The sequence below is a fragment of the Notolepis coatsorum genome (genome assembly GCF_963971535.1).
Source record: "Notolepis coatsorum genome assembly, chromosome: 3".
In the NCBI taxonomy this organism is placed as follows: domain Eukaryota; kingdom Metazoa; phylum Chordata; class Actinopteri; order Aulopiformes; family Paralepididae; genus Notolepis; species Notolepis coatsorum.
The window spans coordinates 175,573,495-175,601,142 of record NC_140167.1 but is presented as its reverse complement, the minus strand read 5'-3'; the positions used below and the strand labels follow the sequence as shown (position 1 = coordinate 175,601,142).

The 27,648-nt window shown below is 45.2% G+C and overlaps 1 protein-coding gene across 1 annotated transcript in view; it reads right to left on the bottom strand.

The window, feature by feature from the left end:
• Positions 1–494: 494 nt before the first annotated feature.
• The window catches only part of ankrd44 (ankyrin repeat domain 44), a gene marked incomplete at its 5' end in the record, with an annotated part of 63,625 nt that continues 36,471 nt past the window's right edge, over positions 495–27,648 (bottom strand). The window contains 17 exons of the mRNA XM_084311444.1: positions 495–4,127; positions 5,529–5,620; positions 6,202–6,284; positions 6,378–6,460; positions 7,723–7,868; positions 8,709–8,792; positions 9,120–9,207; positions 12,801–13,023; positions 13,985–14,102; positions 14,976–15,063; positions 16,280–16,481; positions 16,686–16,757; positions 17,988–18,099; positions 23,476–23,541; positions 25,944–26,084; positions 26,809–26,877; positions 27,046–27,109. Coding sequence (XP_084167570.1) covers positions 3,874–4,127; positions 5,529–5,620; positions 6,202–6,284; positions 6,378–6,460; positions 7,723–7,868; positions 8,709–8,792; positions 9,120–9,207; positions 12,801–13,023; positions 13,985–14,102; positions 14,976–15,063; positions 16,280–16,481; positions 16,686–16,757; positions 17,988–18,099; positions 23,476–23,541; positions 25,944–26,084; positions 26,809–26,877; positions 27,046–27,109 — 1,985 coding nt within the window. The 3' untranslated portion in view covers positions 495–3,873. The remainder of the gene's footprint in view (positions 4,128–5,528; positions 5,621–6,201; positions 6,285–6,377; positions 6,461–7,722; positions 7,869–8,708; positions 8,793–9,119; positions 9,208–12,800; positions 13,024–13,984; positions 14,103–14,975; positions 15,064–16,279; positions 16,482–16,685; positions 16,758–17,987; positions 18,100–23,475; positions 23,542–25,943; positions 26,085–26,808; positions 26,878–27,045; positions 27,110–27,648) is intronic.

The following is a 27,648-nucleotide window of genomic DNA, read 5'->3' as shown; positions in this document are numbered from 1 at the left end:
GCATTTGATTCCATCCGTATTGACGGCAATGAAAAGAGCAGCTCTGATTGTGTGTATTTACTGTAAATCCCAGGATTCTTAGCCTTTTTGTATATATTTTTTTTAACTACAGCAAACGCTCTAAATCACAACCCACAAAGTAATGTTAGTAGATTTAACAAAGACCTGTGGTAAATTTACATTTAGTCATTTAGCGGACACTTTTATCCTAAACGACTTGTATTTTCTGTACAAGGTCAAACAGTGTCGAACTTGAGTGCTACAGTCTTGCACACAGACGGCAGAGGCAACCATGCAAGGTGCCAACCTGCTCATCTGGAGCAATTAGGGGTTAAGTGTCTTGCTCAAGGACACTTCGACATGCTGCCCTGGAAGTAGTAATATATAGGCAAGATAGATTCCTTAGTAGCAAAGTGCATAATAGTAAAAGACACTAGCCTACAAAGTTTTTTTTTTATTAGTTTTTTTTCAGATTGAAATGAAATAATGACACGACAACAGTACAGTAGCGTATGTCCTTGTGGGGCTCAGGAGAGGAAAAGAGACAACAGCAGCACAGTGGTAAATTAAAACAAGATTTTTTTTATATTATCATTGTACAATTCATATAAAACAAGGGTAGCTGACAAACAGCACTCAGTATTTCATACTGCATCAGGAACTGGTATGAAAAACCGTCCGACACACGACGATAGCGATTGTCACGACTGGTGAAGCTCTCCCTCTCTCTGGTCAAGTAATACTGATGAGACGGATCCGCTCTCACTGCTCCTCCCAGCGGAGGCAGCTGCTAACACTGCTTCTCAACAAGGGGTGTGCGTTTGGCAGGCTTAGGGGTCCACCTCCGTACCAATGAGAGATGGGATCACGGTTTAAATTGATCGAGCGACGAAACCGAAGGATTTTCAGAATACATGCTTGTTATTGACCTTTTTCATTGTTTTAAATGATTTGACTGGTTTGAAACGGAGGCGTCCCTAATCCGGCGTGTTCAGAGTCTTCTGTGGTGGAGATCTGTACAGACAAGGCTGATTTACAACAACGGTATATACAAAAGCAGTTTATATCCTTTGACAATGTTTATGCACTCACATGTGTACACACACACACACACACACGGCGAGACCCTTTCTGTAGGAATTGGGACATATTGGTAAGATACTACTTTTGCAGGGTTTTGGGTCCATTCCTCTTTAAGAAACTATTTTGGAACGATTTCTTCTCACGCTTTTCCGTTCAATGTAACATACACTCACATTATACACAACGTTGGGGTATTAGCACCCGCCAGAGGATACATTGTAAAAAGAAATCTACAAATAAGAGACAAGACATTTAACAAGGCACTGGACAAGTTTGAGACAGTGGCACATAGCTGGCAGACATGGTGGTGGAGGAGGGGGGTGGTGGTGGTGGTGGTGAAGGGAAGGCTAGAGCCAAACAGGAGGAGACAGAGAGAAGTGGTCAAGGCCCTGTGTTGTTTTTACATTTAAGTGCTGGCAGTATTTGTACCATCATGTCATAGTTCATAAATACACACAACAAAGGAATGAGGAGACGCTCACATTGACCTAAAAAGAGGTTTTCATCATTGGAGCATCAGGTAAGAAACTTCTAAAAGACTTAACATCTATGGTGCATAACATCACTTAAAACCCACGATTGCTTAGGTGGTTATGGTGATGATTTTAGGCTGGAAATATAACCTTGGCTACGTTCACACTGCAGGCGAAGTGGCCCAGATCGGATTCTTTCACGACAGTGTGAACAGCGCAAATCACATGGAATCTGATCTTTTCAATTCTGATTTGGGCCACTTTCATGTGGTCTGAAATCGGATACAGATTGATATTTTGCAATGCGACCTCAGTCTGAACAGTCATGTGACTTATGTCTCTAGAGTGACATTTGGCACAATTCAAACTGGAATCTGATCTTGGCCACATACAAAAAACAGCCAAACAAAATAAATAATCAGATCTGAGCAATAAATCAGAATTGAGGTCCAAGGCTTGCAGTATGAACGTAGCCTGTGTTCTGTAGGTAGGAATGACAATGGAGCAAAGTCTACCCAGAAAGTCATTCTTCAAAGCAGTTTTCAATTAATTAAAAAGAATAATAAATCAGAATAACAAAGGACTGTATGCAAACAATTTTCAGGTTTCTCTGTGATAAAGTGAAATGCAAAATCTTTATATATATATATATATTTACATTTTTAACTATCAACACTACTTTGTTGAACAACATCCCTGATGAAGACACTGCACCAAGAGCATCTGTACCTGTCCTGATCAATGCTTCCTAATGACTTCTACCACTGAACCCATTCAGACATTCCCTAGCATGCGTCTATTCTATCTACGAGTACCTCCGAAGAAGAAGAACCATATAACTTTTCACAGGAACACACTTTTCAAACTTCTATTATCTAAAGATGGTGAGTGTTCATTTATAGTTAAAGAGGTTGAGTACTTTATTGTGATATATCACATTCACATGATATGGATTTACTTTACAACGGCAAATGTCCAGATTTACTGTCCAGAAGATTGTGAAAAATATGGTTAATTATAATAATTATAAGTTATATGGTTCTTCAGTGCAAGGGTTCAATTAGTATCTGAGGATAACTGGACTTCACATTAGTGCTATAGTATAGGCTAATGAGAGAATTCCAAACGTGTGCTTCAATTGTATATTTGTGCTCACCTCAGTAGGCAGGAATTGCTAGTTGTTCGTACCTTTGCATGTAAATACCCTGTCACAAAAATGACAGTACAGTACTAGTTAAAGGTGCTATAGATAACATTCAGCCACTAGATGTCGCACTAGAACACCAGCATGGTGCATTCCACGTGGGGAAATAGCGAAGGGATACATGCACGCTATTAAACAACGCATGTAAACAACATTAATTTAGGACCTACAAACTTTTTTTAAATGATAAATTAATTAATTGTTTTTATTATTATTTGTATATAAATTATTTTTTGGGGGGGGGGGGATTATATATATATAAAGATTACATAAAATGTCATCTATAGCACCTTTGAAGTATTTTATGTGTATGTCAAATATTTGGTACATCAACTAACCAAAATCGTAAAAATGAAGATCATACTCAATGGTCCTCTTCGTTTTGTACAAACGGGTAAAAAATGGCTTTTTTATATTTTTTGACAAACAAGTCAGAGGCTGGTTTCATCAGCTGTGCTGAGACCAAGTACCGAGGTTGGTTTGGATTCAAGCACCCGTTAGTGGAGAGAACCATATCGTTGTAGTTCAACAGAAGCATGCCGACCCAAACCATCAATTGTGCTGTGCTGGCCCAGATTTTTATTTTGTTTTACACTTTCAAGCGCAGTTCCAGGGCGCAGCTAACATGGCTGCACAACCAGTCCACGGTAGTGCAGCAGCTGTTCTATCTGTGACCAAGGAGGGAGAGCTCCAAACCTCCAGCCTTCTTTAGAGGGAGGTGGGGGGGTGCTATAAATGTTCCCCCATGTGGTGAAGTGAATTCTGGGGACGAAGAAGAGCTAGAACAGGCAGGGAGCACTGAGGCTGCATACATCCAGGCTGTGTCTCAAACAAGTCTCTACTCTTCTGAAGTGTGCACTTGTTTCACCACTCTTCAAGCACGCTGATGATCTGAGCACCGAGCACAGACACTTGAGGACATCCACACCATGTGAGCTCTTATGACATCTTTCCTTCTCCCTGCCTTCGATCTACGGGGAGACGAGCCAAGACAAGTGCACACTTTGAGGTAGAAGGGCAGAGAGTGAGGGACAGTGAGACTGGTTCTTGGGGGGGGGGGGGGGGGGGTTGCTAGGTAGGTAGGCAGGCAGGCAGGCAGGCAGTCAGACGGGGTCAAAAGGTTTCCGAGTCCTCCGAGTCGTTCTCAGTGGTCCCCTCACTGGAGGGTCCAGAGGGGTTCTTGGGGCTGCGGGGCCCTCGAGGGCCCGGGCCCTTGCCGCCCTGGCGGGGCAGCTCTCTCAGGAGGGAGCCTGGGGAGGGTGCTTCAGAGCTGCAAGGGGAGCAGAAAGGCATCATGGTAGCCAGAATGAGAGCCAGACAGTCAGCCACTTCCCTGCTAGGAGTGCAAGCCAGAGCAGGGGTCAGACCTGAGAGAGAAAGAGAGAGAGACAGACAGAAAAAAGGAGGAGGAGGAGGATGTATGTAGAGAAAGGGAGAGAGATGGAAGGAGGGAGAGGAGGAGGATGTATGTAGAGAAGGAGAGAGAGACAGGGAGAGGAGGAGGATTTATGTAGAGGAGAGAGAGACGGAAGAAGGGAGGAGGATGTGGAAGAGACAGGGAAGGGGGGGTGGAGGTGGAGAGAGCGTAAGGGGTGACATACATGGAGGAAGCAGGGAAAGCAAAGCAGAAGGACGGAGAGAGACGGAGGGCGAGAGGGGAGACAATGATGCAGCATTCCATTAGTCTGGAGCCAGCCAACACAGTCCATTAGTCTGGAGCCAGCCAACACAGTCCATTAGTCTGAAGCCAGCCAACACAGTCCATTAGTCTGGAGCCAGCCAACACAGTCCATTAGTCTGGAGCCAGCCAACACAGTCCATTAGTCTGAAGCCAGCCAACACAGTCCATTAGTCTGGAGCCAGCCAACACAGTCCATTAGTCTGAAGCCAGCCAACACAGTCCATTAGTCTGAAGCCAGCCAACACAGTCCATTAGTCTGAAGCCAGCCAACACAGTCCATTAGTCTGGAGCCAGCCAACACAGTCCATTAGTCTGAAGCCAGCCAACACAGTCCATTAGTCTGGAGCCAGCCAACACAGTCCATTAGTCTGAAGCCAGCCAACACAGTCCATTAGTCTGGAGCCAGCCAACACAGTCCAGTAGTCTGAAGCCAGCCAACACAGTCCATTAGTCTGAAGCCAGCCAACACAGTCCATTAGTCTGAAGCCAGCCAACACAGTCCAGTAGTCTGAAGCCAGCCAACACAGTCCATTAGTCTGAAGCCAGCCAACACAGTCCATTAGTCTGGAGCCAGCCAACACAGTCCATTAGTCTGAAGCCAGCCAACACAGTCCAGTAGTCTGAAGCCAGCCAACACAGCATACAGTGGCATTGCGGGGTCACGGCACATATGGACAACATACACAAGGCATGACGACTTCCGTCATACCAATAGGATTCATAACGAATAAGTAACTAGCTTCTATAAAGACGCCACAGGCAAGTAGCTGGGACTGGGCCACAGGCATAATGCGAAATGATAACCTACACAGATGCATCTCACATTTTTCAGAGCACATCCAGCGGAGTTGGGATCAATTCCATCAACTGTATATCAAATGACACGCAGGACAATTTCCATTACGCCAATTCAATTGACAAGTGAAATTCACGACAGAATGGAACCCAACTGTGACGTACAGATATGACCATGCCGATGGCGCTTGGCTTGCAGCATGCAATTCGGTCCCAGGATTTAACCCCCATCATGCCCGGGGGCAGACCGGTCCAGGCTGGACCAGACCGGATCATACCAGAACAGACCTACCGTTCTCATCCAGTGTCTGGACACTGGCCCCTCTGGACAGCAGCTCCTGGACTGCTTGTTTGAGACCACTACGGGCTGCCAGGTGGAGGGGACTGGGGGGGGGGGGGGGGGATGAGGGGGGGAAAGTGAGAGAGAGGATGTGAGAAATGTCTATAAAATACGGGTGAGAATAATAATAATAAACTTTATTTATAAAGCACTTTTCATGCAATAAAAAGCAGCCCAGAGTGCTTTGACAAAACAGCATATATCAAGCAATAATTTCTTTTTTTAAAGAATGATTGAAACAAAAGGAGTATACTAAATACAGTTAAAACTAAGCCAAGTTTAAGAGATGTGTTTTCAAATGCTGTTGAGCCCAACTCTCCGATTTATTTAGGTAGAGTGTTCCACAGTTTCGGTGCATAATAAAAGAAAGCTGATTCTACCATTTTTTATGTGGGTCACTTTAGGGACAATTAGACTTGCTTCAGTGTACCCAAGTGTTCTTGAAGGGGTGTAAAACAGCAGAGACTCTGTGATATAAAGTCATTTAAGGCCTTACATACACAAGTCAAATAACTTTAAAATCAATTCTCAAATAGACCGGGAGCCAATGTAGTGCAGCTAAAACAGTAGTGATTATGCTCCCTCAGCGACACGGTCACGGCCAGCAGGAGTCCGGGACACTCACGTCTGTAACGCAGCGTTGGTGGCACCTATGAGGGCGGAGTCGGCGAGCTTCTCCAGGATCAGCAAGACACAGTCCTCCTTTCCCTGGAGGCGGAGAGACGTTAGGAACCACAACGTGACGATGAGGAGAGAGTAAAGCAAGCGGAGGGGAGAGAGGGCCCCCCTGTGGACACGTACCTTATTGCAGGCCAGGTGCAGGGCGGTATTGCCTTCCTTGTCAGTCAGACTCAGGTTGGCACTGGCACTGGTCAACAGCACCTCTGGTGAGAGCAGCACAGTAAGAGCAATGTCAATAGGACACACACACATATTAGACAGATATATCGGTTAGCCGATATTAGCCTCTTACCCATATATCGTTATCAGCAGAAGTGCCACTGATATAACAGTGCTCTATGTATTTGTGAGTCAAAAACAACAACATCGGGCGGCCGGGTGGCACAGCGGTCTAAGCGTCTGCTCACCACCACAGAGACAGTGGGATCGAATCCAGCTGTGGTGCTTCCGGGTTGGCCGACCGTCCATACTAACACAATTGGCAGTGTTAGAGGGTGGGAAAACCCGGCGAGGGTGGGTCCTGGTTGTTGTAAAACAGCGACTCCTACAGATCGGTCGGGGCGCCTGCACAGCGAGGTCGGATCCTGGGGGAGGTAGTGTCCTCCACACGTTACACTCCCCCAGTGAGAGTCCGCGCTGCCAGGTGAAAAGAAGTGGGGATTGGCTACACATGTGTCGGAGGAAGCATGTGATAGTCTCCGCCCTCCCAGACCAACGGTAGGGGACCAGGTAGGGGATTGGGAATTGGCATAACGACTAATATTGGATGGGAGAAAAAAACTGAAAAATAAAGGGGGGAAAAGTGAAAGTAAAAAATAAATAAAACATTTTTATTTTATTTTAATAATTTTTCATAATGTAATCCCCTAATACTACAATACTCAATACACATACTCACTCAGTCGTTAAAATTCTCCCCTCTGTTGCAGTTAAAAACCTTGATCTCCAACCTTTTGTCAATCAAGTTAAACATGGTTTAATTGATTTGTTATCCTTACTTTTGCCTCGTCTTATTGTCATGATTTTATATGCTGTGTGATTTTATATGCCTATTTCTGTATGTACACTCAAAGTGACTGTAAATGAGGGAAACCTCAGTTGCCATTAGAGTTTAAATAAAGGTTTGAGATTTTATGAAAATACTTAATACAATACTCAATACATCATTCATTAACACTTATTAACACAGTGTCTACACATAAGATCAGACTAAACCACTAACTCAATGACTCATCCAACTCTCACTAGCTGTCAGTAACACATATTAACACTGTCTAGTACACATCAGCCACAATATGTTATCAAATATATAATAGATATAATAATATATCAAATGTATTCAAACCAACATGGTGCAACCGAGGGACAGAGAATCTACACACAGCTGCTTCCAGGGCAGCAAGAGAGCCATGACAATATGTTGATAGAGAGACAAAGAAACATTGCAAGAAGAAACGTTATGTACCAAGTGCCCCAACTCCACCCTTCTCCGCCGCCATCATCAGCGCCGTGCGACCGGATTGGTCTACTGCATCGACAAGTGCATCATGGGAAAGGAGCAGTTGGACACAGTCCACATGACCAGAGAATGCTGCTGCATGGAGAGGAGTCCTAGGGGGGGGGGAGAGAGAGAGAGAGAGCGAGAGAGACATTTACATTTAGTAATTTTCTGTAGCTGAACGCTTTTATCCAAAGCGACTTACAAGTTGTGTACAACAAGTCAGCAGGATGGGTACAACTCTGGCAGCTAAGGGTCAGTAAGATTGTTCATCAAACAGTGTCAAACTTGAGTGCTACATATTAGCAGTAGGTAGTAATATAAGCAAGGTAGATTCCTGAGTAGTGATAGTTATTTTTAGTTCATTAATATCTAATATCTTACATCCAGCTCCTCCCCAATCTGGAATGTGGCTGTGGGGTCCGGTGACCAAGCCAAGCCAGGCACCCAGGTTTAGACTAGAAATACTTTGACCTGATGACCTGTGTGACCTAATGACCAGTGCATGCATGGCTGTATCGGGCCTCCGGCCACAGGCCAGTGAGAGGAGCAAACCAGATTCATCCTTAGACCACGTATGCCAATGCCTGTCGGATCATCCATTATTAACCACCTCCCTATATGGAACTCCCACATAGTATAAAAGCCATGGTTTTGTCATCATTCTAGAGCCATTGCCCGTGGAGGGCTTTGGTCTCCAGGACTGTTCCTCGTTCTCTGTGTGTTCCTGTCAATAAAATCCATCGATTGACTTCACCTTTGTCTCCTGAATCTCTGTCCAGCTGGCTCATACATATCAATCCAACAAATTCAGTTTTTGATACTATCAGTAGCATAATAGTACAAGACAGTACAAAGGTTAGTCATTTTTTTTTATTATTCGTTTTACACGCGTGCAGACAGACTACATGCAGACAGACACACACAGATGCAGACAGACACACATTCCTTACCGGTCCTTGGTGTCCTTACAGCTGGAGATGTCTGAGCCCATGGCCTCCAGCAGCAGAGAGGCACACGGCTCATGGTTGTTGGCCCTGAGGGATGCAGGACCGTCACATGACTCACGATGAGTTGCAGGACAGTCACATGACTCATGATGAGTCACAGGACAGTCACATGACTCACGATGAGTCGCAGGACAGTCACATGACTCACCACAGCTGGAACGTGGGCCTACTGCTTTATGTTTATGTTTTATTAGGATTAGCTGTCAAATTAACGACCGCTAGTCTTCCTGGTGTCCTCGCAAGAATAATACAGAACACAATTACAGAATGGAATTAGTAATACAAACAAAGAAAACAAAAAAAAGGAAAAGCATAAAGAAAATCAAAAATGTATATTTGTATTGTGTGACTTACACAGCACAGTGCAGAGGAGTGAAGGGGTTTCCATCGATACACCTGCAACCCTTCTGCTCCAGCAAGACCTCCACACAGCCCTCATGACCTGGAAACACACACACATACTACATTGTAAACACAGAGTTTGTTTGTTGTACAGCCAATTAAAGACTCAAAACAACAGACTGGGAGTAAACTCTGTCTTCCTCTCTTTCTGACTGACACACACACACACACACACACACTAGAGAAGGAATGCTGGCAGTAGCAGCCTGTCTGATGACTCTTCCACCTCCTGACTCTCATAGCTTTTTTTCTTTTTATAATATTTTATTCAACCTTTATTTAACCAGGCAGGTCAATTAAGAACAAATTCTTATTTACAATGACGGCCCCTCGATGGGTAAAAAATAAAACATTTAATAAAATAGAAAAGAGACGGACGATACATACATCACAGAGTTAAGGGAAATAATTAAAACACACATCAAACAAACAACCAAATAGAATGACAATATGTAATACATATTACAGTTAAAAGGCTGGGTGACAGTTGCAGGTGTGTGTAAACAACTCTGCGATAAGAGTCCTTAAAGTATTGAGGAGGATCAATTTGTTTTTTTTGCATTTCTGTTGCAACAAATCAGAAGGAGGACTGACCAAAGGAAGTGTTAACACGGGGAACATCTAGTGAGATATGGCGAGCAGCTCTGGTGTTATAGAGATATGGTGAGCAGCTCTGGTGTTATAGAGATATGGTGAGCAGCTCTGGTGTTATAGAGATATGGTGAGCAGCTCTGGTGTTATAGAGATATGGTGAGCAGCTCTGGTGTTATAGAGATATGGTGAGCAGCTCTGGTGTTATAGAGATATGGTGAGCAGCTCTGGTGTTATAGAGATATGGTGAGCAGCTCTGGTGTTAGAGATATGGTGAGCAGCTCTGGTGTTATAAAGATATGGTGAGTAGCTCTGGTTGTAGAATAACTACTTTCCAAAAGAATAGATTGTCCAATACGTCGGATTCCAATAGGCTGTACTTTATATAGAACCTTCAGTGCACGTTACATTACAGTTGAGTTCTCATCAGTTTCATTCATAAAAATGCTCTCCCACGTCGGCAGCGAAATCACTTAAAAGGACGCAGCTGTTAGCAGGTGCAATGCATCCTGGGACTTGTATTTCTACTAACGTGGCGACTAATGTAAATAATAGTATCTCTGACTAGAATAAACAAACACTCTTCCACTTCTTCTTTCAAAGGTAAACAAGAGATATGGTGAGCAGCTCTGGTGTTATAGAGATATGGTGAGCAGCTCTGGTGTTAGAGATATGGTGAGCAGCTCTGGTGTTATAGAGATATGGTGAGCAGCTCTGGTGTTATAGAGATATGGTGAGCAGCTCTGGTGTTATAGAGATATGGTGAGCAGCTCTGGTGTTATAGAGATATGGTGAGCAGCTCTGGTGTTAGAGATATGGTGAGCAGCTCTGGTGTTATAGAGATATGGTGAGCAGCTCTGGTGTTATAGAGATATGGTGAGCAGCTCTGGTGTTATAGAGATATGGTGAGCAGCTCTGGTGTTAGAGATATGGTGAGCAGCTCTGGTGTTAGAGATATGGTGAGCAGCTCTGGTGTTATAGAGATATGGTGAGCAGCTCTGGTGTTATAAAGATATGGTGAGCAGCTCTGGTGTTATAGAGACATGGTGAGCAGCTCTGGTGTTATAGAGATACGGTGAGCAGCTCTGGTGTTATAAAGATATGGTGAGCAGCTCTGGTGTTATAGAGATATGGTGAGCAGCTCTGGTGTTAGAGATATGGTGAGCAGCTCTGGTGTTATAGAGATATGGTGAGCAGCTCTGGTGTTATAAAGATATGGTGAGCAGCTCTGGTGTTATAGAGATATGGTGAGCAGCTCTGGTGTTATAGAGATATGGTGAGCAGCTCTGGTGTTATAAAGATATGGTGAGCAGCTCTGGTGTTATAGAGATATGGTGAGCAGCTCTGGTGTTATAGAGATATGGTGAGCAGCTCTGGTGTTAGAGATATGGTGAGCAGCTCTGGTGTTATAAAGATATGGTGAGCAGCTCTGGTGTTATAGAGATATGGTGAGCAGCTCTGGTGTTATAGAGATATGGTGAGCAGCTCTGGTGTTAGAGATATGGTGAGCAGCTCTGGTGTTATAGAGATATGGTGAGCAGCTCTGGTGTTAGAGATATGGTGAGCAGCTCTGGTGTTATAGAGATATGGTGAGCAGCTCTGGTGTTAGAGATGTGGTGAGCAGCTCTGGTGTTAGAGATATGGTGAGCAGCTCTGGTGTTATAAAGATATGGTGAGAAGCTCTGGTGTTATAGAGATATGGTGAGCAGCTCTGGTGTTATAGAGATATGGTGAGCAGCTCTGGTGTTATAGAGATATGGTGAGCAGCTCTGGTGTTATAGAGATATGGTGAGCAGCTCTGGTGTTAGAGATATGGTGAGCAGCTCTGGTGTTATAAAGATATGGTGAGCAGCTCTGGTGTTAGAGATATGGTGAGCAGCTCTGGTGTTAAGAGATATGGTGAGCAGCTCTGGTGTTATAAAGATATGGTGAGCAGCTCTGGTGTTATAGAGATATGGTGAGCAGCTCTGGTGTTAGAGATATGGTGAGCAGCTCTGGTGTTATAGAGATATGGTGAGCAGCTCTGGTGTTATAGAGATATGGTGAGCAGCTCTGGTGTTATAAAGATATGGTGAGCAGCTCTGGTGTTATAGAGATATGGTGAGCAGCTCTGGTGTTATAGAGATATGGTGAGCAGCTCTGGTGTTATAAAGATATGGTGAGCAGCTCTGGTGTTATAGAGATATGGTGAGCAGCTCTGGTGTTATAGAGATATGGTGAGCAGCTCTGGTGTTAGAGATATGGTGAGCAGCTCTGGTGTTAGAGATATGGTGAGCAGCTCTGGTGTTATAGAGATATGGTGAGCAGCTCTGGTGTTATAGAGATATGGTGAGCAGCTCTGGTGTTATAGAGATATGGTGAGCAGCTCTGGTGTTATAGAGATATGGTGAGCAGCTCTGGTGTTAGAGATATGGTGAGCAGCTCTGGTGTTATAGAGATATGGTGAGCAGCTCTGGTGTTAGAGATATGGTGAGCAGCTCTGGTGTTATAGAGATATGGTGAGCAGCTCTGGTGTTATAGAGATATGGTGGGCAGCTCTGGTGTTAGAGATGTGGTGAGCAGCTCTGGTGTTAGAGATATGGTGAGCAGCTCTGGTGTTATAAAGATATGGTGAGAAGCTCTGGTGTTATAGAGATATGGTGAGCAGCTCTGGTGTTATAGAGATATGGTGAGCAGCTCTGGTGTTATAGAGATATGGTGAGCAGCTCTGGTGTTAGAGATATGGTGAGCAGCTCTGGTGTTATAAAGATATGGTGAGCAGCTCTGGTGTTATAGAGATATGGTGAGCAGCTCTGGTGTTATAGAGATATGGTGAGCAGCTCTGGTGTTATAAAGATATGGTGAGCAGCTCTGGTGTTAGAGATATGGTGAGCAGCTCTGGTGTTAAGAGATATGGTGAGCAGCTCTGGTGTTATAAAGATATGGTGAGCAGCTCTGGTGTTATAGAGATATGGTGAGCAGCTCTGGTGTTAGATATATGGTGAGCAGCTCTGGTTGCATACAGGGAGTATGGTGGTATACGTGGAAGGTGGGCACACTGACCGTAGTAGCAGGCCCAGTGCAGGGGCGTGTAACCGCTGTGGTCTCGCAGCGGCGGCAGGGTGGGCGGCTCCGAGCAGGCGATACTCAGCAGCTCGCCGAGCCAGGAGGCGTGGCCTCGCGCCGCCGCCAGGTGGATGGGCGTGCGACCCCGCGCGTCGCCTAGCAACACAGAGGCCTCCTGCTCCAGGAGAGACTGGACACATTCCTCCTGACCGCACAGCAACTAGAGGGACGACGGACGAAGAGAGGACAGACAAGAGAGAGGTCCAGAGAGGAGGGCGGAATGGAAACAGGTGAGATGGAAGAAGCGACACAGAGGGAGCGATGGAGAAGAGAAGAGAGATGAGGTGAGGGGAGGAGAGGTGAGAGGTGAGAGGAGGGGAGAGGTGAGGGGAGGAGAGGTGAGAGGAGGTGAGAGGAGGAGAGGGGAGGAGAGGTGAGAGGAGGAGAGGAGGTGAGAGGAGGAGAGGGGAGGAGAGGTGAGAGGAGGAGAGGAGGTGAGAGGAGGAGAGGGGAGGAGAGGTGAGAGGAGGAGAGGTGAGAGGAGGGGAGAGGAGAGGCGAGGAGAGGAGGAGAGGAGGAGAGGGGAGGAGAGGGGAGAGGAGGTGAGGAGAGGAAAGGAGAGGTGAGAGGAGGGGAGAGGAGAGGGGAGGAGAGGTGAGGCAAGGAGGAGAGGAGGAGAGGAGGTGAGAGGAGGAGAGGTGAGAGGAGGGGAGAGGAGATGAGGAGAGGAAAGGAGAGGTGAGAGAGGAGGAGATGAGAGGGGAGTAGGAGGAAGCGACAGAGAGGGAGAGAGAGACAGGATGGAGGAAGGATGAGTGACAGACAGGAGGAAGAGGAAGCCAGACGGGGGAAGTGTTATCACTCTGAAATTTGAATGGGACATGGAGAGGATTTATAAGCGGACATGGTCTCATTTGCAATAAGACACTAATATACTTTACATGCAACACACGCAGCCACGCCTCATGTATTGTGGGGAGATTCCATAGACTTACAGTCACCCCCCGACTCCATAACAACTACATGATTAACCTTTACCCTAGCCCTGACCTTAACCTGACCATAACCCCTGACCCCAAAATAACTCCTTTACCCTTGTGGGGTCAAGTCAATGTCCTCACCACCATGTGTGTCCTCGTCACTTGTGGAGGACACATACACACACAGCTACAGACACTTACCCCCAGGTGCAGCGCAGTGAGGCCATGGCTGTCGGCAGTATCAACACTAGCCTCTCTCTCCAGCAGTAGAGACACTGTGTCCACATGACCTCCTGCCACAGCCAACATCAGAGGAGTCCTGGAGAGAGAGAGAGAGAGAGAGAGAGAGAGAGAGAGAGAGAGGTGAGAGGAGGAGAGGTGAGGCGAGGAGAGGAGGTGAGAGGAGGAGAGGGGAGGAGAGGTGAGAGGAGGAGAGGTGAGAGGAGGGGAGAGGAGAGAGAGAGAGAGAGAGAGAGAGAGAGAGAGAGAGAGAGAGAGAGAGAGAGAGAGAGAGCGTGGATAGAAAGAAAAAGGACAGAGGGATAGTAAAGAGAGAAAAGAAAGAAATAGAGGGGGGGGAGAGAGAAAGAAATAGAGGGAGAGAGAGAGAAAGAAAGAGGACAGAGGGATAGTAAAGAGAGAAAAAGAAAGAAATATAGGAGATAGAGAGAAAGAGAAACAGAGAAATAGGGTGGAGAGAAAGTAAAGAGAGAAAAATAAAGAAATAGAGGGGGGGAGAGAGAGAGAAGAAATAGAGGGAGAGAGAGAGGGCGAGAGGGATAGTACGGTAAGACCAAAGGTTACACAATACTTCCCCGAGTATCATGATACCAAATGTTTTACAATACCTATGACACCAGATATTCTGGTGCATCAACATGAAGGTATAACAATTGATTGATTGAAAAGTTTATTAACATATTGCAGAATGGGTACAGTACAGTACAGCTCAATACACACAATTGTTAAGGGGATGCAGACCAGAGAAAGACTTTTGTCTTGTTTACATCAGGGTCCCCCATTTTCAATTCATCATAACATATATGACATAGATGACATACAGATACAGTACTGCTACATCTATACATTTATGACATACCAGATTTACAAATACAGTACTGTATTGTGATACAAGAAGAGTCTAAGAAAGAGAGTATATGATGAGATAAGAGAAGAGATGCACTGCACTCACTGTCCCTGAGAATCAGCAGCGTCCACCAGGTCTGCACTGTCCGCGTCATCCAGCAGGAGGCGCACACACGTCGTGTGACCATTCATCACTGAGAGAAAGACAGATGGAAAGAGAGAGAGAGATACAGTAGAAACGGGTGGACAAAAAGAGAGAGAGATTTTTATTATAGGATTCAAGAGTCACACAGTGTAATAAAGAATGTATTTTTTTTAGGGATGGGACTTTATTGCGTTAATTTAGATTAATAAAAAATGTACGTGAAAATAACGCATTTTATCGCACATCGCATCATTTTGCTCTCGTCTGTCGGCCGGCTCCGGGCAGCGTTTTCGCCGATCAACCAATACATTGTTGGAAAGTTGAATTTGCCGCCTTTCGATCGTCACCACACTCAACCTATTGCGTGCTTCGGGTCTCGAGTTAGAAGACAAAACATCCGGCAAGCGTCATTTGACAAGCCGTTCAGACGAGAAAGTCCTTTGTTTTGACTCGAGAGGCAGTGGACGGCCATTTTGGATAATCACGCTGAATTATTCCGGTACACACAATCACACATTACAAAAACCTTTGTGAAATACTCATTTTCCGTGGGATTTTTATAAACTTTGGACCTGTATGACTATAAGACTTCAGGCTATGGAACCGTTATGTTTTCCAGCTCCTACCTCTCAGCTGGAACTTAAAAACAGGCATCTGGCAACCACTAAACAGAAATGTGGGTATACACAACTTTTACTTCAGTGTGTTCAAACCTCTATTTCATTAGCACTCAAAGTGATTTTTCTTTATTGTGTAAGAAACTTGGAATGTTACCTTTGAAAAGAGAAAAGGTCCTTTGCGCTATATATATATATATATATATATATATATATATATATATAGCGCAAAGGACCTTTTCTAATATATATATATATATTATTCCTAAAATTGCTGCACTTTGTTAAAAATTGCATTGATCTGACTGTTGGTCTGTGTAGTAGCTAATAAACAAGATTTTTCTGCTTAAACGTAGTATGTATATTCATTGATTCACTCGTATAGAAAATCCATTTGAATTGGAAAATTTTGCTTTTCGCATTAAATATTGATATGCGTTTAAAATGTGACTAATTTCTATTAATTAACTATCAAGTCTCAAATTAATTCTACTGGATTTTTTTTATCAAGTCCCACCACAATTTTTTTTACATTAGGGACTACTTTGGCTGTCATGAGGTTGAACCTGTGACCCTAAGATTACAGGACGGTCTCTCTAAAACACCAGAGACCAGCCTGCTGCCTCACAAGGTCATTATACAACATACCCGCTAGGTGGACGGGGTTGCGTCCGTACTCTGTGTCGCTGGTCCGCGTCGACGCCCCCTGGTGGAGGAGAGTGTGAACGCAGTCCCTGTGTCCCCGCAGGGCTGCCAGGGCCAGGGGGGTCCTCCCCGCCTGGTCCCCCTGGTCCACCTCCCTCTCCCCCTGCAGCAGCACCTCCAGGGCCTGGGCGTGGCCGTGGTACGCCTGGACCGAGACAGGTGGCGCGTCAGGGACCGCGTGCATCACATGCAACACACGCCGTGCACTACATCATGTGTCTCACAGGTCTGTATGTGGTGGTCAGTCACAGAAGTGCTGTTAATACGTGTGTGTGTGTGTGTGTGTGTGTGTGTGTGTGTGTGTGTGTGTGTGTGTGTGTGTGTGTGTGTGTGTGTGTGTGTGACTCACAGCGAGGTGCAGGGGGCTCCTGGCGTTGGGGGAGTCAGGGTCCTCCTGTTGACTGTCGTCCTGGTCCAGCAGCTACAGATCAGACCAACACTTTAACACACATACACAAACAGTGTACACACACAGTACACACACACACACAAACAGTGTACACATACGCTGCCTGGACGCGTGAATACTTTCGACAACAAATGTTTGTTTCCACGTTCGAGTTTTGCGCTCTGATTGGCCAGGTCATGTGACATGTGCGCCAATCGTGGGACAGCAAGTTCTGCGCCTATTTCCGGGTCTAACAGCCTGCAAACTACCTGGCGTTCTATCGCCATGCTCTAAGACAAACTCTAACCTTAACCAACTTCGAAAGAGCGCCTAAGCTTAACCAGTGTAGAAACTTGCGGTCCCACGATTGGCGCACATGTCACATGACCAGAAACACGCGGGCCAATCAGAGACGCGGAAAAAACATTTGTTGTCGAAAGTATTCAGGCTGCCTGGACAGCCTGTTTGTCTTGTAACAAGGCAGCGGTGTTCTACATCGTCAATGAAAGCAGAGAGGTCTCGTCATGGTGCTCAATATGAATTAATATGATCAACCAGCAGATGGAGCTAACGCTTGAATAATGAATAATAAAACTATTTCCTGTATATGGCCTCATTGTGTATGTATTTGTGTGTGCGTGTGCGTGTGTGTATGCGTATGTGTGTATGTGTAACGGAGGTACCGCAGTATATCCACAGTCACGAGGTACAAGTCGTGAAGTGGCTGTGGACGTTAAGCGGTACTGCAAGTAAACTCACTCCCCAGAGGCATCCAGACCCGGAAGCAAGAAGTGAATTCACTTCTTGCTTAGTGGTCTGTGATGCCGCCCGCGATGCGGGCGTCCGGGGTTCAACTCCCACTCAGGGCGATCCCTTAACAGGGGTCGAATCGACTAAACACAACGCAGACAAGATCATACCGGCTGTGGATGTATGTGTGTGTGTGTGTGTATGTATGTGTGTGTGTATGTATGTGTGTGTGTGTGTATGTGTGTGTGTGTATGTGTGTGTGTGTGTATGTGTGTGTATATGCGTATGTGTGTTTGTGTGTGTATATGCGTATGTGTGTGTGTGTGTGTGTGTGTGTGTGTGTGTGTGTGTGTGTGTGTGTGTGTGTGTGTATGTATGTGTGTGTGTATGTGTGTGTGTGTATGTGTGTGTATATGCGTATGTGTGTTTGTGTGTGTATATGCGTATGTGTGTGTGTGTGTGTGTGTGTGTGTGTGTGTGTGTGTGTGTGTGTGTGTGTGTGTGTGTGCTCACCAGCTCCAGACAGTGTCTGTGGCCGTAGGCGGCGGCGTAGTGGATGGGACTGTAGCCCTGCTTGTCTTTCAGAGACGCTGCAGCTCCGCTCTGCAGCAGGAACTCTAAACAGCTGCAGAGGACACAACGGACACCTTCAACAGAACCCGACGCAGAACCCCTGGACAAGAACTATATTTTACATATCAATGCAATGTTTACACATTAGATCTTATTGACTGAGGACCGTTCTCTGGTTTCATGACATTACCATGTTGCCTTTTAACATGTTAAATGTATTTAATTTATATATAAATGTATTGGATTATATTTATACATATAATTAACAATAGAATAAAATTATATAATGTGTGATGAATAGTTAAAAAGGGATAGGAATTTTAAAAAAAAGTGTATACTTCTTCCTACTCCTTTTTCAAACAGGGTACACTATGATTAGTTTATCTGCTTCTCTTTTTGTTGTGTTTTTTATATTATCTTTTGTATACCGGTAGTATATATGTCAAATGAACAGATATATTTTATAATTCATTCATTACTATACAGTAGGGATGGGCAAAACTCACAAAATTGCTGTTCAATAGTCACTGGCAACTATTCCAATATTAATCATAATCCTCCCCCATGTTAACATATGATTTCGTTTTTTTACTTAATAGCGAACGTGACATAATAAAAAAAATTTGAGCTAGCTGGCTGCTGTCATTGGCAACAGCTAGATATGTGCGAGTCACAGCAGGCGAGAGTATTTTCCCGGAACAAAAGCATTCATTCTGAACGTTACATCACTGATGCTTGAAATGTGTGAGCTTTTAGTGAAACAACATGGCAAACGTACAAAAAGTTGCTACCATGTAACATCTCCGGTCTCTCTTTCTTAATCTTTCTTTTCTGTTCTCCCAGATGTTAACATATTGTTATACTACCTGGCTGGCTAGCTAGCGAGCTGTACCCAGCATGCGTTCAGCAGTGTAACAGTTAATAGGGTCCCCTATCAATACACTACAGTGACTACACAGTGTAGGTGCCAGTAAAAACAAGGGGAAAATATATTTGAGACAAAATATTCTATTCGCATTAAACTATAAAACATTTGATAGCTTAGCGACTATTCGAATATTCAAATATCAATGCCCATCTCTACTATACAGGTCTGAGTGAACCCAGCGATATATTAATGTCATTGTCAACAGCTGAGCTTCAGACAGAAAGAGAGTGTGAGGAGGGGCAACGAGTATGCAACTACAGATGTATGCAAAGGTTATTCAAACAAGAGAGAGAGATGGAAAGAACATTTGTATTTGTGTGTGTGTCTGAGTGTATGTAATATCTCCTGTGTACACAGGCAGGGGGTGGGAGAGAGGGAGCTATTCTCTTAACGCCAAGATAGACTGTGTATTTGCACAGTAAATGGAGACTGCACAGGGACAGTCGTGGCAGTGTAGATGCAAAGCACAGTCAGAGACACAATCGTATCTCCCACTACCAAACTGCTGGTATATGGGTGGTAACATTGCCAGTGTGGTGAATTTGTGGCTGGGAAGAGGGAGAGAACAGCCGTAAAAGTAACATTTTCATATAAATAAATGTCTATTTTGCCACTCTGTATCGCCAGTTGATATCAACAGAGAAGCGATTCTACAGTACATATACCAAGTTCATGAATGCTGTTACATTTGCTGTTCTCTGTTTTAAACACTGGTGTCTGGTAGGACACTCTCGGGAAAATATCCAGCACACAGGAAGTGATGTGTTTTACATCACCAGCAGCAACAGCTTGTCTGGAATGAATAGAAGACTAACTCAGTATTTAACATGAATGAATAAGAGACTAACTCAGTATTTAACATGAATGAATAGAAGACTAACTCAGTATTTAACAAGAATGAATGGAAGACTAACTCAGTAGTTACCATGAATGAGTAGAAGACTAACTCAGTAGTTAACATGAATGAATAGAAGACTAACTCAGTAGTTAACATGAATGAGTAGAAGACTAACTCAGTAGTTAGCATGAATGAGTAGAAGACTAACTCAGTAGTTAGCATGAATGAGTAGAAGACTAACTCAGCAGTTAGCATGAATGAGTAGAAGACTAACTCAGTAGTTAACATGAATGAGTAGAAGACTAACTCAGTAGTTAACATGAATGAGTAGAAGACTAACTCAGTAGTTAGCATGAATGAGTAGAAGACTAACTCAGTAGTTAGCATGAATGAATAGAAGACTAACTCAGCAGTTAGCATGAATTAATAGAAGACTAACTCAGTAGTTAGCATGAATGAATAGGAGACTAACTCAGTAGTTAACATGAATGAGTAGAAGACTAACTCAGCAGTTAGCATGAATGAATAGGAGACTAACTCAGTAGTTAACATGAATGAGTAGAAGACTAACTCAGCAGTTAGCATGAATGAATAGAAGACTAACTCAGTAGTTAGCATGAATTAATAGAAGACTAACTCAGTAGTTAGCATGAATGAATAGAAGACTAACTCAGTAAGGGGCGGCTAGGTGGTGTAGTGGGCAAGGCACTCGCCACCAGTGTGGAGACGCTAGGATTCGCGTGTTCGAATCCAGCTCTCCACATTGTTTTCAGTTTAGCTGGTCGTCCGCAGTAATACACATTGGCCGTATTACGGGGAGGGAAAACTGAAGGGTGGGGATCGGGCGTTGTGGACAGCGACTCCTACAGGTCGGTTGGTGCGCCTGCGCAGTAGAATCAGGAAGTGTCGGGGGCAGCGTGAGCCTCTTACGCGTTACTCCTCGACACTGAGAGATCGAGCTGCGCAGGTGAAAAGATGCGACTGCTGTTACCTCAAGTACCGGAGGGGACTTGTGCTATGTATGACTTAGTCCACATTGCAGCCGGCTTGTGGGAGGCAAGAAACAGCGTTCGTGACAGGGGAGGGTTGAATTGGATGATACGAAATTGGGATGGGAGAAAATATAGAAAAATGGGAGAAAAAGTGGATAAAAAAAAATCAAAAAAAAAAGAAGACTAACTCAGTAGTTAACATGAATGAATAGAAGACTAACTCAGTAGTCAACATGAATGAATAGAAGACTAACTCAGTAGTCAACATGAATGAATAGGAGACTAACTCAGTAGTTAACATGAATGAATAAAAGACTAACTCAGCAGTTAGCATGAATGAATAGAAGACTAATTCAGTAGGGCGGCTACGTGGCGTAGTGGGCAAGGCGCTCGCCACGAAATGCTGGAGACGCTGGGCTCGTCAGTTCGAGCCCAGCGCTCCACATTTGCTTTCAGTTTAGCTGGTCGTCCGTACTAATACACATTGGCCGTATTAGGGGGTGGGAAACTGATGGGTGGGGATCGGGCGTTGTGGACAGTGACTCCTACAGGTCGGTTGGTGCGCCTGCGCAGTAGAATCAGGAAGTGTCGGGGGCAGCGTGAGCCTCCCACGCGTTACTCCTCGCCACTGAGAGATCGAGCTGCGCAGGTGAAAAGATGCGACTGCTGTTACCTCAAGTACCGGAGGGGACTTGTGCTATGTATGACTTAGTCCACATTGCAGCCGGCTTGTGGGAGGCAAGAAACAGCGTCCGTGACAGGGGAGGGTTGAATTGGATGATACGAAATTGGGATGGGAGAAAATATAGAAAATGGGAGAAAAAGTGGATAAAAAAAAAGAAGACTAATTCAGTAGTTAACATGAATGAGTAGAAGACTAACTCAGTAACATGAATGAGTAGAAGACTAACTCAGTAGTCAAAACAGTGCAAAACCAGCAATGACAACAATCACCAATAGACGTCGCCAAAATAAACAAAAATGAGGATCTTACGGATTACCGCTTTAAAAGGCCAAACATAAGGCTGCTGGGAGCCATTCAGAAACCCCAAGACGACATAACTTATTTAGAAGCTATAGTAGAAAAGTATATAGCTGCTGTATAAAATATAGAATACCTTTCACATTTCCAAAATGTGCAAAGACAAAGAAAACTGTATTAGTAGGGATCAGCTGCTCAACAGTTGTTGTTATGGTTGTTATTAGTAGAGATCAGCAGTTGTTGAGCTGCTGAACAGGGTAAATCTGCATTTTGTTATGATGCCCTCTAACTCATGGAATGAACTTCAACAGTCCTTAAAGCCTGAGATTCTCCCATCGGTTGCAGAGTTTAAAGCCTTGATCTCCAACCTTTTGTCAATCAAGTTGTACGTGCTTTAATTGATTTGTTATCCTTGCTCTTTGCCTCGTCTTGTTGTCTCTTTGTTATTATTTTATATGCTTTTTTTTGCTAATTTCTGTATATACACTCGACGTGACTGTAAAGGAAACAAGGTGACCATGTCCGCCAACAGAGAGGGGAGAGAGTTGAGCCTCTTCCGCACGAGCACCGGACTCCTGACCTTAGCCGCACATTAATCCGAGGGGCTGTATGTACGAACGCAAACATTTGAATGATTCCACCTAAGGCTAAGTGGAATAGCACTTAAGTCCTAAGTCCGCATAAAGACCAACTGAGCCCATGTGCGAACACAAGCGTGTCATTGTTCGTGGAATTCACACAGGAGTGGGCGTGTTGATTAACGTAGACTAACTATGTTCCTTACACAACAGTTGGCCTTTCCCAACCGACGGCTAAATGAAAACGTATGGGTTGTGGATTTATATCTGCGTTATCTTCCACACTTTCTCAATTTCCTTTGCAGCTGCTCCCGATACGTTCCAAGACGTGACCGTGTGGAGGGGCACGCCTCGGAGACCACAGCGCAGGCCTACATTTATATTAAATGAGTTATTAAGTGGTCAGTAAATAAAAAACGATGATATACCGTCATGCTGTCTGCCGTCTTGAGGATGAGAGATATGAAGCACTGTTTGCTTGTCATCCAAACATGTTTACATAAATTAACAATTTATGAGGAATACAAACATTTTGGATTATATACAGTTATGTACAGTTTAACGGCATAGAAATCCAGTTTTTTGCACGTACATAACACCGGGAATACCTTTGACCCTAATTTCCGTTCATTTAATTTTCCTTTATTTGAACTACCTGGGTGCAGCCCCTTACCTAAACCAGGCACAGTATTCCCATATGCGAGAACTGCCACAGAGAAGCGCACGCTGTCTGCGACTAGTGCGAAAGGGCAATGCCAGGACCGCACACAATGCTCTGGGCACTGTCCACAGGTCATGAGTGATTCTCTGGGCACTGTCCACAGGTCATGAGTGATGCTCTGGGCACTGTCCACAGGTCATGAGTGATGCTCTGGGCACTGTCCACAGGTCATGAGTGATGCTCTGGGCACTGTCCACAGGTCATGAGTGATGCTCTGGGCACTGTCCACAGGTCATGAGTGATGCTCTGGGCACTGTCCACAGGTCATGAGTGATGCTCTGGGCACTGTCCACAGGTCATGAGTGATGCTCTGGGCACTGTCCACAGGTCATGAGCGAAAGAAGCTTTAGTCAAGCTGTCATGCGTCTGCCAACAGAGTAGAGACTCACAGTGCTGCTTCCTTCTCTCTCCCTGCCTGGACGCCCTCACTCTCTGGCTCCAGAGCCACACGGCGCCTGGGGGAGAGAGAGAGAGGGGGGGGGGGGGGGGGGCAGGGGAGAGATATAGAGAGAGAGAGGGAGAGATAGAGAGAGAGAAAGGGGGGGGGGGATATATATATAGAGAGAGGGGGGGAGATAGAGAGAGGGGGGGGGTAGAGAGGGGGGAGATAAAGAGGGAGAAAGGGCGGGAGATAGAGAGATAGAGGGGGGAGAGATATAGAGAGAGAAAGGGGGGGTAGAGAGAGAGAGAGGCGGGGGAGAGATAGAGGGAGATAGAGAGGGAGAGATAGAGAGAAAGGGGGGAGATAGAGAGAGAGGAGACAGAGGGGAGAAGGAGAGAGAGGGATGAGATAATGAGGGGGGAGAGAGATGGGAGAGAATGAGAAAGAGGGAGAGGGGGAGAGAGAGAGAGAGAGAGAGAGAGAGAGAGAGAGAGAGAGAGAGAGAGAGAGAGAGAGAGAGAATGAGAGACAGAGGGGGGCAGAGACGGGAGGAGGTGGTGGAGAGAAAACATTCTTGAGATATTCCAGATTCTCAAGGTGGTATTTAGTTGTATTACTTTTTAATACAACAACTACTGAGGAAAGGTAGAGCATCCACATGATAGCCACGCACACATGGAACAAAGTGAATTAAAGTCCTTGAGTCTGCACCACATCAGACAGGCTAATCCTCGGGGGCCAGACAGAGCCACCCCCAACATTACCTCAGCACAACCTCTGGCTGCTATAGAAACAGAAAGGCAGGCCGCCGGGCCTGTGTAGACAGTGACGGCAGCCAGTAAGGCTTTCTGTGCGACGCAAGGCATTGCATATATTGTAACGTCTAATATGACCGATGGGGCCTACAGACCCTCATTTGCACTCATATTTTTATATTAACACTTTCAGTGCCAGCAGGGGGCGCACGATTTAGTGCTTGAATGCCCACCATCCACTTCAATGTTAGCGTTAATAACGCCTAATCTATGTTTTAAATTATGGCTATGTGTCTAATCTGCCCGTCGCTTATCAATGACTCGTTTTCCAGTCAACATTGTCGAAGCGAATTGTTTTTTTATCGGTTTTATAGCATTTTGAAAAGCCCTGGTTTTCAAGGAAAATAAAAAGATTCCATGATAAAAGACGTTTACTGGAATATTCTAGAATACACAAAAACGTTGTTTCATTTTTCGGCCTATTTATGAATCGTTTTCAAATAAACGCTAGATTATCGATAGTATTATGTGTACGCATGCACGCTGGGGCCGCAAGCTGAAAATCGATTCTCTGATTTCCTCAAAGCGATGGCGCACACACACACACACACACAGGGGACATGTTGATATCTCAGCGAATACAACTCTGATTATCCAAAGACTGGTAAAATAGATTCCTTACCTCAGATCAGATGTTCTCCAAAAAGATCATTCCAATTCCTGATCGCCATTCCAAAAATCGATCACTACTGTCTACTATCGATTGGCTACTGTGAATATATATTCCAGGCTGATTCCCGTCCCGCGATCACTTCCATGTTCATCAGACGGCTTGCCAGCTCAGGGAGCCAGCTGGCCCCGCCTCTACATATCGACTGATCCCAGGTCAGTCTAAGCGACTGACGTGCAGTTTTCAGCGATAGACGATAGGGGGCGCTTTTTTCCATTCTGAGCTGCTGACGGGAGACTCGGTTGATGAAATATGAATTCAGATCGCTAATAAAAAAATAAAACGATAATTGTCGTCGTGGGCATTCAGGCATTGGGCTGATAAAACGTCATATGACGTGATGGGCACTGAAAGTGTTAAGAGTTAATTATATTGTTTACACAGTTTACGTTTTCTCATATTTTCATACTCAGATCTTTTATTGCCTATATTTATGTCTTTCTACTATTACCCTTTCCATACCTGTACCCCACCCCCCATGCCTGAATTTCCCCAAGGGGATCAATAAAGAAATATTTTATCTTAAAGGAACATGCCAACATTTGGGGAAATTTGCTTACCGTCTTCTCCAGAGAGAGACAAGAAGATAGATACCAGTTTCCTCTCTGTGCGTTAAGCTATCTGGCTGCACATTAGCCTAGCTTAGCACAATGAATGGAAGCGGACATGGCCGGTTAGCCTAGGCATTGTCCAACTAACACCTCTCCCGAAGGCTAACCGCCCATGTCCGCTTCCATTCATTGTGCTAAGCTAGGCTAACATGCAGCCAGATAGCTTTCTACTGAACACACAGAGAGGAAACTGGTATATATCTTCTTGTCTCTCTCTGGAGAAGACGATAGGCTAATTTCCCAGGCGTGTTCCTTTAACATGTAGTTTTCTGTGTGTACAACCCACTAAATGGCAAATCAAATTGAACTACTAGAACACAGTCACGGTTTCCGGGGCTGTGAGTGAAGAACGAGACTGGAGGAGCTCCGCGTCCCTCACCTCCTGTCCAGATCCGAGGCCGCGGCGTAGTGCAGAGCGGAGCGCCCCCACTGGTCAGTGGCGTTAATGCAGGTCCCGCACGCCACCAGAGTCTCCAGGCACGGGTAGTGGCGACTGGCAGCCGCGTAGTGGAGGGGCGTCCTGGGAGAGAGAGAGAGAGAGAGAGAGAGAGATAGAGATAGAGATACAGAGAGAGATACAGAGAGAGAGAGAGAGAGGGGAGAGAGAGAGAGAGAGGGGAGAGAGAGAGAGAGAGAGAGAGAGAGAGAGAGAGAGAGAGAGAGAGAGAGAGAGAGAGAGAGAGAGAGAGAGAGAGAGAGAGAGAGAGAAGGAGGGATGGGGGGAGAAAGAGAGAGAGAGAGAGAGAACGGGGGAGGCATTGTTTAGTTGATGGAGAGAAGGAGGGATGGGGGGAGAAAGAGAGGGGAAGGAATGCAGAGTCAAACAACAAAAACGTACACACACACACAGATCCACACATGTTGTTCTGCTGTATATACTAGTGTACTGAGTCAGACTAACACCGTTGCTAAAATAGAGTGCTGCAGGGCTGACTCACAACTTTAGGGAAATGGCTCTACACACACGCACGCACGCACGCACGCACGCACACACACACACACACACACAGGAAGTAGGACTGAAATATTACCCAACCCATGCAGCTAGAGCAAACTGCCCCTCCACTACATTCTCTCTCTACACACACACACACAACCTCATTTCCTTATAGGGATGTCACTAATGACACTAATGGTAATGGAGTATTCTGTTGATTATTCTGATGAGTAAATCGAGTAAATCCGATTATATGGTATACTGTGTATACATATCTACAGTATATATATACATATTACTGACTTACATTCCACAGTTGTCTCTCCTGTTGTGGTCTCCACCACTGCTCAGAAGCAGTTTCACACACTCCATATTACTGCCAAGAGGAGAGGAGAGGAGGAGAGGAGAGAGGAGGGGAGAGGAGGGGAGAAGAGAAGAGAAGAGGGGAGAGATGAATCATTCAGTGTAAAAATATTTAGTTAACTCAAATCAAATGGTAAATACAAGAACACGCACACACACACGCACACACAGTGGGCCTCACCCTCCGGCAGCGGCGGCGTGCAGGCAGGTCCTCCCCAGGGTGTCTGGGGTGTCTATCTGGAAGCCTGCAGACAGGACCGAGTCGTTAGACATTATGCTAAACCTCCGACCTGAAGGGGGCAGCGCAGGCCGGGGAAGGGACCAGACGACAACACACAGTGGCAGCCACAGAGAAAAGTGGAGTAGGAGGAGGACGTGGTGGTGGAGGAGGAGGAGGAGGAATGAGCCAGACAGAGGAGGAGGAGGAGGAGGTAGACAGACAGGCATTCTCGAAGACACTCTGGTGTCACGAGACCGCCGCCATCTTGGTATGGTGGAAAACAAACGGATTTCTACTATCAAATGTATGCGTTGAGCTCCGTTTTTATAACATATTTGATCACATTCTTGTTCATTTCTTTTTTTTTTTATCCACTTTCTTCTCCCATTTTCTATATTTTCTCCCATCCCAATTCTCCCATCCCAATTTCGTATCATCCAATTCAACCCTCCCCTGTCACGAACACTGTTTCTTGCCTCCCACAAGCCGGCTGCAATGTGGACTAAGTCATACATGGCACAAGTCCCCTCCGGTACTTGAGGTAACAGCAGTCGCATCTTTTCA